General features: G+C 40.5%; 1 protein-coding gene and 1 long non-coding RNA gene across 2 annotated transcripts; one reads left to right on the top strand and one right to left on the bottom strand.

The window, feature by feature from the left end:
- Positions 1 to 6,124: 6,124 nt before the first annotated feature.
- LOC108073127 (homeobox protein E60) lies at positions 6,125 to 6,998 on the bottom strand. The gene is made up of 2 exons (XM_017164626.2): positions 6,795 to 6,998; positions 6,125 to 6,676 (listed from the first exon to the last, which is right to left on the bottom strand). The coding sequence occupies exons 1-2, from the start codon at positions 6,996 to 6,998 to the stop codon at positions 6,404 to 6,406; spliced, it is 477 nt and encodes a 158-aa protein (XP_017020115.2). The 3' UTR covers positions 6,125 to 6,403.
- Positions 6,999 to 9,321: 2,323 nt separating this feature from the next.
- On the top strand, positions 9,322 to 9,995 carry LOC108073128 (uncharacterized). The gene is made up of 2 exons (XR_001770653.3): positions 9,322 to 9,409; positions 9,460 to 9,995. It is a non-coding gene; the product is annotated as an uncharacterized lncRNA (long non-coding RNA).
- The last annotated feature ends 2,863 nt before the right edge of the window (positions 9,996 to 12,858 follow it).

Here is a 12,858-nt window from a genome sequence, read left to right as displayed (position 1 = left end):
GCAAGGGCACTGAGAGGAAAACTTTACTAATATTTGCTAATATTTACTATAATTTTATTGTAGAGATTTTCTAGATTTTTTATTGGATTTTTATTTTACTTGTGAACACCTTTAGAAGGTCTTGGACATTCCTAAAGTCTTATTCTTGGATATGTATTTTAAAATGTAGATATATTTAGTACATAATTTTAATATAGTTTCCTGATTTTAGATTTTTTTCATTTGTCTCTCCCAATTTTTCTCTCTCTGTATCCTTTTTCAGTTCAGGGACCCCGAGAACTGCAACAAACATCGCTCTGGCCCAGGTTTTTGGCCTGGTCTAATGCGCACGTTCGATGCATAATGAATTAAGGAAGGGAATCGAGGAGCGGGAAGCGAGGATCGTCGAGGGTTGCCTTCTACCGGGCCAGACCCTTTCGATAAACCTTCATAATTTTGGGTGACATTTCCTTTTCTTCCGCGGGCAGCACTTTCAACAGTCCCGTAGAGTGAGCGTGGATTTATGACTCTTAATTTGTATGTCCGACTCGACACTCGATTAATTGGACCTCCCCGAAGTCTGGCTACTGTGCATATCATTAGGGGTTTTGTAGGGGTTTCTCTTACGAATTTCTCTATATTTTTTTAGGGTTCCTTATGCCAGGTTCTATGAAGAACTTTCACTACAGAAACTGGGAAATACATAGTAAACCTTAAACGATTGATCACTAAAGGTTTTTAACTCCAGCTGTTCTGGGATCACCCCTTTTTCTCTTACCAATTTCTCCTAGAAGCACCTCCCTATTAGCCTTAATTGTATGCCGAGAAGGTGGACATGGTGTCTGCCTTCTGGGAATTGACTGCAAACCGACCTTGCCACCGTTTGTCACTTTGCCAATTGTGAATTCCCACACAGTTGCGGTTGTTCATTGTCCATCGATTTGTGCCAAGTAATGTTTTGATTTGAAATATATATATATATATATAAACACACCCACGAAGGCCAGGTCCCAAAGCCCAGACGCAATCAATTTCTGTTTTGACAGTTCCTCGTCGTCGTCAGGGGAGTTTGGAGTGTGTCTAATTGATGGTCTTAGAGGAAGGAGGAGGAGGAGGGCCTGGGCTGGGCAGGTCACAGATGTTTATAGTTAATCGAAAAAACCAATATCACACTCAGTGACACTCGAGTGACATCTGCCTCCTGGTCGTCCTGGCGACAGTTTTATAACACTTTAAATATTATTTAGGTCTCGGGTTACGTGTTTATTGCCCAAAATATCCAACAAGCTGGAGAGTACAATCCCTTTCGAGGACATGCGTGACCAATAGCGTTTAAAAAAGGGTTGCTCTAAGGGGTTGCCCATTGATACAATTAAAATTGCGCTGCAAATGTGCCATGAAAATGCAATCCCAGGGTGGGGCTTCATCGTTAGATTTTACGATGCGGCTTTCCAATGAAAACCAAGACTCCTTTTCCCTTCCTAGTTATTCACTTACCCAGTTATAGCACTTCCGATTGCCCTTGGTATTTCCTAATTGAATTGAAGAAGGTAAAATCGCAAGACAGGCAAACTATATAGCCAACTTTTCGGTATCCCTGTATCCACTCACCGGGTTCAGTTCTCCCCCAAAGTCTCGGGAATGGCTTGTTTTGCATGTTAACAAGATACTTCCGCTCGAAATGGCACTTTGGGTGTACTCACGAATGAAAACGTAATGTTATTTCCCCATTTTCATATGTCACACAGCCAGCTCTAACCAACTCTGAGGTATTTTCATTGCATAATTAACCCAGCCCACCTGGGCGTTATATTTACCTGTTACCTGGGTGGGTGAGTGAGGTGTTTTTCGTAAGGAAAGTTGAAGGGTTTTGCTGGTTTAAGTCGTGAGTAGCGTGCGGTAACTGGGGGTTAGTTAAGGTTAATTAAATATTAAATATTTGAATTACTAAGATAAGCTCTAAAGACATTCTCCTATTGATCCCAAAGAAAATTAATTATAATTTTTTATTCATTATAAATTTAATATCAATATAAGCTTTAAAAGCATTCTCTTTTGGCCTTTACAATTCCAAAATAAATATCCACAATCTCCTCTTAGTATTTCAGAATTATTCCCACCTATCTTAGGCTCTCTGGCAGCTTAAGGCCTCCTTAAAGCCAACCATCTTATGATGGCCATAAAGAAACATCTCTAGTTTCAAAGGCTGTTCCATCTCATCCACTATCCTATACATATATTCCTGCAGGAACATACAGCTCAATAATCTGGCTGGGATGAGACTCATTTGCTCAATCGTAGCTGGGCTGACTGTGCTGAAATTATCGCAGCTCCCACGCCGCTGTTGTATCTCAAAGATACTCCGCTGTATCTTTTTTTTCGTGGCTTGATTGCCTGAGCGCAGGCGTAATGAGGCGATCGGCAATGTCAAATACGCAGATCTCTTCAAGCGATTGCCGCGCCGTGGGTGGTCTTCGTACCTCTCCGCCTCGAGAGGAGACACACCCACACGTGAGAGCGTGTGTGTAGATGGTTCAATAAAGTCGCCTCAAGATACTGATACAGATACAGATACAGATACAGAGTATATGTGAACCCTGGGATTTGCATAGGCCCAGAAACTCATTAAGCCCTAAGGGCATTAGAAGCGCCGCCGAATAGCCAGAATGCTCGTAAATCTCCAGCTAGTTTTGGCCGACAAACAGACACTGGGCAACACTTCTTCTGGGGGGAGGAGAAGGAGAAGTGTGAGCGCATTTCGCTGTAAGTTGGTGTTTCATTAATAATCCGAAACCGAAAGGGCAGCCGAGCCAGAGTCCAGAGGCAGACTCAGAGCCCAGTTACCAGACTCTGGCTGGTCCCTGTCTCTTCATAAATCTTGTGTCGCATAATTACAGTTAAAATTTATAAGCTTATCTCCTTAGCCGCAAATTTATTGGCGGAGAGTCCAGCATCCAAACAGCAACGCGAGAGCGTCCGTCAACGCGCTGAATGTCGTTCAACCAAAATGCAGAGAGAGAAAATGGTGGTAAATATGGTAATATTCTTTGTATAATATTGTTAAATATTTGTTTTATAATTTTGTAATAGCAGATGCTTATGATTAAAAATAATTAATTTAATTATCATTAAAGAAAAACAAGAAAGAAAGCTAACTTTGGCCAACCAAAGTTTGTATACCCTTGCAGGTAACAATTAAAATATATCATAACTAAGCCAAAAATGCATTAATTTCGATTCGGAAAGCAGTTTTGTGTTAGTTTTTATTAATTTAAAAAAACTGCATACCAAATTTAAAATTTTAAGAAATCAAAATTTTGGGTCATTTTTGCTAATTTTAATGATGTAACCCCTTATCAAATTTCGCAAAAATGGCCAAAAAATCGAATTCTTCCGGACATGTCTAGAAAGATTCGTCTGTTAATGCTGATCAAGAATATATATGGTTTATGGGGTCGGAAATGATTCCTTGACTTAGAAAAATATTATTTTGTATTATAAAATCGGATTTTTTATATTAAAAAACTTCTTGATTTTTTTAAAATTAAAAATATCATAACTCGGCCAAAAGAGCATTAATTTTAAATCGGAAAACTGTTCTGTGCAAGATTTTCTACAGTTAATAAATCTGCATACTTCATTTAAAATTTTTGAAAATTCAATTTTTTATCAAAATCAAAAATTTTAATGATGTAACCCCTTTTAAAATTTTGCAAAAATGGCAAAAAAAAATCGATTTCTTCCTGACATATCTAGAAAGATTCCCCTGTTGATGCTGATCAAGAATATATATACTTTATAGGGTCGGAAAGGTCTCCTTCACTGGGTTGCAAACTTCTGACTGAAATTATAATACCCTGCAAGGGTATAAAAATAATTTCAATAAAATATATTTTCACTTTCATAAATTTATAATTAATCTAATTTTCTCAAATATTTAATTTCATAATTTAAAATCCATATTTCTCCCTGTGCACTTGCCAAATTCCCAGTTCCCAGTTCCCGTTTCGCCCCGTTCTCGTTCCGGTCTTTCCCTGTTTTGGTTCCTTTTTGGCTCCGCTCATTAAACGGTCTCCAAGTATTGGCTAAAAAATGTGTATTTAAAACGGCGTGAAAACAATTTGTTGCCAATTTTATGACGCCTTTACAGACTCTACGCTGTTGGCTGTGCAAAACAAATTCATTTGAAAGTCTGTGGTCTTTGGGTACTAAGTGTCAACCCATAGATTTATGCGTATTGTCTTTTTTTTCGGGGTTACTTGCGGGGCATTCCGGGAACCCTCTCTGGCCGCTGGACGGTGGACTCTCGAGTCTCCGGATTCTGGGATGCTGCTTTCGGCTTTAACTCTCTCGCCAAGGCTGCGAGCTGCCAGACATTAATCATTTGGCGCACAAGGGGTTAAGCGGGGCGTTCTTGTAATGTGTGACCGGGAGAGGGAGAGGGAGAGGGAGAAGGGTTAAAGGGGGGTATCACCCCGGTATGGACCCCGGGACAGCAGCGGGATTAATGTACGCGGACAAGGTATTTGAATGGGCCTTTTTATGGTCACATTTATTGAATTTATAACGTAATATACTCGTGCAACCGTGACTCATGGCTCACTCTTTCTCCCTCTCCTTCCCTGAAAGGCCATAAAAAATTATGCTTAAACAAAATACTTGTTGGCCATCTATAAATTCAGCAAAATATTACTAAACTTAAATTGACTTTTTATGAAGTTATATCTGCGAACGCGAACGCGTGCCATAAAAAATCACTTAGGAGAGGAAATCACAAGGAGAAGAAACTCCCACGCACAGTGGAGACTCGCTGGTCGCGAATAAACTGTCATACGTATACGTAATGGCCTGTATAACGCCACAGTTCTTACGTTCAAACAACAAAAACAAATGTCGCCGGTGGAAACGTGAAATGAAACCCAAAACCGAACCGTAAATCATTCACGGCGAATTAAGACGTTTTTTTTTTCTGTTTTGTTTTTTGTTTTATTTTTATTTCGCACTTTTAAACGCAACTGTGATTTTGTTGTTATTTTTGTTGTTATTGTTGTCTGTCAGTTGCTCAAAAAGCCACAAATTAAATATACCATAATGGTTTATATAGTATACACTTAAGATTACTTGTTATACATTTTATTTATGGTTTGGCTAATGGTTTTTTAGTTAGCTCATCGGTTGAAATAACTAAATTTATAAGTTAAAGGTAATTTATATAAAAAGTATATTTAAAAACAAATTCTTAACATAAGGCAGCAGAAGGGCGATGATAATTAGCACAGTTAAAATTTGTTATAAGACTGCTCTCTTTGAAGAAGGCAACTCTTAAGCTATATAATATTATAGTAAATCTTGTAAAGAAAATGTTTTTAATTATAAAAAAAGCTTTGTTTATACTTATCCCTTTATTTTGTTGCTAAACTCCACAACTTTTGATAGCTTACCGTGTTTCTGCCTTCCACTGTACCGCCTTATACCTCTTTTAAACCCCTCTCTTAACCCACTTCCTCTCCTCCCCCTAAGCCCCCCTTTTAACCCATTGCCGCCTGCAATGACAGACACATTTAACACCTACGCGCAGCGATGTTGACGCTGAACTTCAGCGCGCGAAGCGAAGCTCTGCAAAAGCGCCGTCTGCTGCTGCCGCTTTGACGCCGTCGCCGGGCCGTCAAGGTGTCAATTTGTGCCGCTGGCACACTCGCACACCTGCAAACACACACACACCACATGGATTTGACGACTGTATGCAAATTTAATGGCTAAATTAGATGGAGGGAGAGCGCGAAAAGCAGAAAACAAAAAGCAAAGAGGAGGAATTTAATAATTTAATGTTAGGAGAAGTCAGAGCGCGATCGAGACGCCGTTTATTAGGCGTGATTATGCTCACAGATAGCGAGTTTTAAAAATCAATTTGCATAATGAATTCAATTTAATTTAATTTGAATTGTAATTCCAGCAATTGTCTCCATAAAAAATCGTTTGATCTGGCGCATTCGTTAATTGAGTAATTAATGCCGACGCCCACATATTCATATAACTATCCGTGAGATGGAGGACCACCCACAGATACAGATAACCAGATACAGATACGGCAAATCAAATAAAAATTATGCAAAAATTCTTTGTGATAACGACGCAGACGGGCATATATAATTTAAATGTTTATTAAATTATTTAGTTGTGAATTTATGAATCTATTTATACAAAAACGAACACACACGCAATCGGGTCTCTTTTGTATTCTTCTGAAGATTTCTTCTTGAAGATTTGCTTGGTTTCTTCTACTCGATGCCGTGTTGCGTGTGCGCTGGACTAGAATATGGTACAACTTAATCGTTTAGTTAGTTTTAAGACCTAGGCCTTACACGCTATGCCTTCCATATAAATACTAAATCGTAGATATTGCTCGATCTCTATAGCCTTCCCTTTAGCAGGTCTCCTTCGAGGCTGCCGCCGCTGTGGCCGCCTCTTGGAGCTCCTGCATCTCCTCCTCCTCGCGGGTCAGCGGCACCGTCGAATGGTTGTACAATCCCTGGGCCATCAGCTGCAGCGCCAGCGGATTCTTCGTTCCGCTCGACTTTTTCAGCTTGGCCCGCTTGTTCTGGAACCAGATCTTGATCTGGGCCTCGTTCAGGCCCAGTTCCCCGCTCAGCTGCTGGCGCCGCTTCTCAGTGAGATAGCGATTCTCGTTGAACTCGTGCTGGAAGTGGGCGAAAATTTGGTAAAACAAGTGGATTAGTTAAGAGAAAAGGTGGTATTTTTATAGGAAAATTAATATTTATTAAACCCCTTGTGATTTTAATTATTATTTAACTCACCTTCAGTCTCGCCAGCTGCGTGCCACTGAAGGCCGTTCGCGGCCGCTTATCCTCCGGTGTGCCACCGTCCGTGGCCTCACCCTTGTCGCCGCCCACGCCCCCCCCTCCCCCGCCGCCGCCACCCGCCGCTGCACTGGACGTGGCTGGCTTTTTGGGCTTTCGCGTTCGCGGACCTGGTGAGAAAAACACAATGAGGATGGTCATAAAAATTCCAGGGAGCGCTTAATGGCACCAACATGACTGGAAAATGGAAGGGGCTGGCTGCAGAAACTGAACCTGAAGCTGGACCTGTGGCTGTGCCTCAACCTGCCCGACGACTGCCAACTCATCGGGCGGACATAAATCCTGCGCCTCATATATGCAGCGAGGATGCCCGGCAATTAATTCACATTTAAATGCGTCCAGTCAACCCCCAGAAGGAGCTGTCTTCCTCGCAAACTCCTCACCAGCTAAAACAATTAAAGTTTTTGGTTGGAAAATTTGCTCGCGTCATTTTCCCAAAAAGTAATCAACGCAATGACTTTTGACTGTGGCTAATTTTCCCGAAAGCGAGAAGATGTCCTGCCAAAAACATCCCCTAAAAAACCGGAAGGAAGCAACGACTTGAGTTGTCTTGGATTTAATTAACAGCATTCGGGGCGGACAGCGGGACAGGCGCAGAGAATCGCTCCACTTGATGTGGGTCCTGCGAGCAAATAAAATTCCATTCGGAGAAAGGGCTATGCGAGGAGCGACAGTAGTCAAAAGTTATAAGCTCGTTTTGGAAATAGTTGGGAAAAGTCCTAAGCCAAGGGAAAATGCCAAATGGAAAACGAGAGATGAAGCAATTATGAGGTTTTCACTAATGGGAATATTTTGGTCAGCAAAAGGAAGGCGAAGGAGACGTTGTCGACTGACCCAAACCGCAAGATGTTTTCCCAAAAACACCAAAACTGAAAATATGTGGCAAGTATTTTGTAATTTAAGAGCTACATCTATCATAAGGCATTTGGGCGAGTAAGTGTCTTGTGGAAATTGTTAGGGAAATTCTTTCAGGGAAAGTGTTCGGGAGGAAATTACTTGAAGTCAGGGTGGGGAATGTATTAAGCTGATTTTCTGTTTACTTTTAAGCAGGAAATACAACATAAATATATCTTTAGCTTGTTTATAAATTACTAGATTCGAATCAAGCATTTAAGTTAAAGAAAACAATTTTAAAATATTTTTTAAATTAGATTTCGTATGAAGTCTATAGAACAACTGCATTTTTCATGCCCTGAAAAACCCTTTATATTGATCCTGTGATTTTTCCAGCAGCCAAGTCCAAGTTCCCACTTGTTTTCCTCCTTTTTCCTTGTACTTACTTCGACCTGCAACGAAAAGAAAAGAGATACATAGACATTAAAACAGTTTGCACAAAAAGCAGCAGCCTTCGGACAATTTAAAATTTAATTTACTTTTAACGCGAATCAATAAAATATCGGAAATTGATTAAATTCCACGACGTCAGAGAGAAGGGAAACTTTCCGCCTGGCCAAAACGTGCGAAAATTCCCGGGAAGCCATTATGGAGGGGGGCTGGGAGGCTAAAAAACAACCTTCAAAACAAATGTAGCGGCACTAATGGCAACGCGACCAAGTCATGCCCTAAGTTAAATCGTTGGAAAAATTGAACAAATCAATTTTGTCAACAAAATGCCAAAGCTGCCGACGGGCGCGAAATTAAACCAGAGAAATCCAAAAAGGCCGCCCGAAAGGGGGAGGACTGACAAGTGGGCGTGGCTGTTGTAAGGTGTTATCACGGTTTTAAATTTCACACGCAGCCGACAATAAAAACAAACTGAAACTCTAAAAGAAGGCAAAGGACCAGCCGGAGCAGGAGCAGGAGCTGGTAGCTGGCCAGACCTTGAACCTGTCAGACAGCCGGGAGACGATGACTGGGAAAATCCAAGTCATGGTGACCTACGCCCACCCACCCACTGTGTAGAAACGCATGTTGGCAGGGCGGAGATAAGCTGGAGCTGCATGCCAAGGCGTAGCAAGGACATGGCCAAGGGGTTGCCAGAGTTATCCTGGCTTCTCTCTATTTTTTTTTGTGCTTTCCCAAAACGCCTTACAATGCAACAATTGCTTTTCCCTCTCTCTGCTCTTGGTGGAAAATTGTGATTTATAGCGTGTTAAATTTTTCATTGCTTTGCTGCGCAAATTTGACACAATAAAAGTTTTCCTTCCAAGCTTTTCTTTTGTTGAGTAGGAAGGGGAGTTGCCGGAAGGCAGGCTCTCGGGGGGTTCTTTTTGGCTTAAATTGGCTTTAATACAAATTATATGAACTCAATCAAGGTTGGAATGGGTGGTGGTGGAGGGTTTTGGGAGTATTTAAGGATAGGTTTATAAGGTGAAATTAGTTTGAAAAGGAAGAAATATATTTTGGAAAACTTATTCAAATAAATAACATAGGTCTTGGGTTTGATATAAATATTCTAAATAATTCTAATTAATTTTGAATTAAAATCAAAGCTTACTCTATTATAAAATCTAAATAAAATCAAAGTACCCATCTCATTTACCGCCAAACAAATCCCAAAACAAAACCCAACCCGTGGCCTTTTTCTGGTACTCCACAAAAGCCTGCAGAAAGTAAGTAGTAACAACAAAAACCAAGATGCGCACATTCACATAAATTCCAGTTCATCAAAATAAAAAAAAAGAACAACAGACCGAGAACAGACGGCGGAGAAAAACAAAAACAGAAACGGGAAGATGTCTTCATCATCAGCAGGCCGGGAATGACCCAACTTGGCGATGCCAACTGCTGGAGAGTCTGGACCAAAAAAAGAGCTGGAGATGAAGATGAAGGCTGCTGCTGAGGCTGAGGCCGAAGCTTCTTGCAGCCGCCACTGGGGCATATGTTTAAAATAAACGCATTTGTTTTATTTATGCTTAACATGAGTTGCAAATGCCAAAAGAAGAAGCAACCGGAGCTGGCACAAAAGGAATCTGGCCAGCAGGCCAGGTGGGTCTTGCTTTTAAGGCGCTGGAAATGAATGAGAGTGCTCGCAATTAAGTTGGTTTCTGAAGGATTTCAGTATTTTGGAACGACACTCGTAACAAAAATTGCAGCGTCCGAAATTGACTTGTAAAGATCTCAAAACTAACGGGCCACACACACAGAAAGCGTCACAGGGGAGATAGAGGTACAAATAAAGATACAGATACATTTGGAGATGCAGATACAGATGGAGATCGAGGTGGAGATCGAAGTTGAGATCAAGCTGGAGATGGAGACCGACCAAGAACCACTCACCTGAGCCCGCGCTTCGGTGTAAGCGATCTGTTTTGTGGCGATCGCAGCTCGTATCTGTCTCTAATGATCGCACATTCGAGCCGAGATCATTAATAAGCCATAAAAGACTCGGAGAGAGATGGATGGGGGAAAATTTACATTCAAGCGGAAAGTGAAAGCTATCGATTTGATTGATGGCCCGATCGATTGATAATCATAGTTCTCGGGGTAGAGACTCCCGACACCCACACATAAAACCCCACCTGGACAGACACCTGGATGAATATTGACATGACGACGCTTCAGTTTGATTGCACGTTTAATTGAAGTGATTGACGCCCGGTGACACTCGCAATCGACAAACGATGCCGATGTTGTTAGCCGGGCTAACTTTGTCAGCGTTTTGTCTATCGCTCAATCGATCGCATCGAAAATAGCCAGGCCAAGTCGGGGCCTAGTCGGGTTTAGTCAGGTAGCTCGCCAAACGCCAAAGGCTAAGCGACAACATTCCTAAGCATAATTTGCTCTCCTGCATGAAAATATTTTTAAAGCATATTTCTTAATTGCTCTATCAGTGACGGCAACGACGACGACGGCGGTATTTTGCTTGTATTCCCTGCCATTTGCCACTGCCATAGCCATAGCCTCGAGGCTAATTTGCATAGCCCTTGCCGGCTTTGCATATGAAATTGTCAGCCAAAGGAACTCCTTTTGGCTTGGGGCAAGGCGCTTCATTGAATATGCTTTATGTACGAGGTTGAAGGTGTCAAAACATGTTGATTCAAACGCAAATTGAAGTCGGCAAATGAAAGTAAGAAAGCTTGCAAGTTGATTGGGGGTATTATTATGGAGAATTGTGCCTGAGCACTATAAATAATTAGTATTGTATTTAAAGTGCAAATTTATGGTTAAAAATATAAATACAAGTCATCTTGGGTACACATTTGTTACATAAAACTCATCATTAACCTAGAAAGACCTATATAGAATTTTCACAGAAATTACCATCAACTTTAAAGTAAATGAGCTAAGCTAAAGCTTTCGAGGTATTACATACACAAATTTTATATTAAATTGATTAATGTAAATTTAAAGCATTTTACAGGGTTTCTTAAATTAATAAATATATTTGCCTTATCTTTCTAAAAGAAAATGTGAAAGTAATTAACTATGGAAAGCCAAAGTCTGTATACCCTTCCAGTTTGCAATGGGATCAGGAGACGAAATCTATCATAACTAAGTAAAAAATTCATTAATTCCAATTCGGTAAACAGTTCTGAGTTAGTTTTTAATAGGTTAACAATTTTGCATACCAAATTTAACATTTAAAAAAATTTAAATTTTTTGTGATTTTTGAGAATTTTAATGATGTAACCCCTTATCATTTTTTGAAAAAATTAAAAAAAAAATTTTTTCTTTTTACATGCCTAAAAAAGTTTGCCTGCTTTTGCTGATCAAGAATATATATGATTTATAGGGTCGGAAATGACTACTTCACTGCGTTTTTGGCTTCAGACTGAAATTATAACCTTTAAAGTATATTTTTATACAACCTTAAAGAATAATAATAAGAAATCTATAAATAAGATCTTTAAAAGTACGCTTTATATTTTTTGATACCCTTTTTGAGACCTTTTTTACCTTTTGCAAGTATTTACTTTTAAGCTAAAATATAAACAAATATAAATATATAAAACAATCCCTTTTAAATCTATTATAACCCTTAAATAAACACACACTTCCTGTGTAACCCAAAACCCCCTTAAACCTTAACTGTAATTTCCCCCTAAACCGTTTCCTATTAGATAATCTCTATTGGATCTCTCCTCTTAAGGAGGAATCCCCTTCAAAAACGATCGAAACGAGCCGAGAGATGCCGAGGCAACCTTTTACGCGCTCTCACACCTTTAGCGACTTAATACTTTGGAGGAGATATCGCTTACATTTATAGCATTGATTGGGTCCGTGAGCCTGGCTGGCCGCAGAGCAACAACTGGTTTGACAAATTGCAAACCGCATTTTCCGCTGATATTAGCAAACAATTTCATTAAGAAACTGTAATCAATCCGATGGCCTGGCTTGGCATGGAGCATCAGGTGGCCTGCCACTGGGATTGCTTTTGGATTTGGGTTTGAGAGAGATCCGAGATGTGAGATTGTCTCAAGTACGGCGACACTGATATGGGCAGCCAAAGTATCTGTATCTGTATCTGTAACTGCAGCGGTGGATGTATCTGATGCCGTAGCTGCAGCTGTATCTGTATCTGCGCCTTAATAGACTCGTTGCTTTGGCTTTGTGCAATTGAGGTGTGAACGTTTTACGCTTCTATGGATATTTCGACTAAATTAGTGCACTTTTATGGGCTCTCAATTAACGCAATCCTCGGGGCTGAGTCTCGGATCTCAGGTCTCAGGTTTTAAGCTCCAGTTTCTCCAATTAGATCACTCAAAGTCTGAATCTGAATCTGGCTGATGATGTTCTGAGCTACTTTCACCCTAATGAACACATCAGAGGCTCTGATCTTGGGGGACCACCCGAAACGATCGATTGAGCAGAGTGTTTGTTTATTTTGTTTCTCTCTGTCGTCGACGGTAGTCAGCGGGCTCGGAGGTATCCATAAAAATAAAATTAAATCGAGAGAACGCTGCCATCTCTGAGGCGATCGTCCGACAATCAAGCCGCCACTAATGAATATTTAGATTGGCCAGCAGAAGAAAAGAAGTCGGAGAGCTAACAAACCCAGCGGCAGGCCCCAAAAATAATTTGTAGATCAATAAATGTTCGCTTTATGGCTCTATTAGCG

Source organism: Drosophila kikkawai, chromosome 2R (assembly GCF_030179895.1).
Source record: "Drosophila kikkawai strain 14028-0561.14 chromosome 2R, DkikHiC1v2, whole genome shotgun sequence".
NCBI lineage: Eukaryota > Metazoa > Arthropoda > Insecta > Diptera > Drosophilidae > Drosophila > Drosophila kikkawai.
Note: the sequence above shows the minus strand (reverse complement) of the source record. Positions and strands in the feature narration are given on the sequence as shown.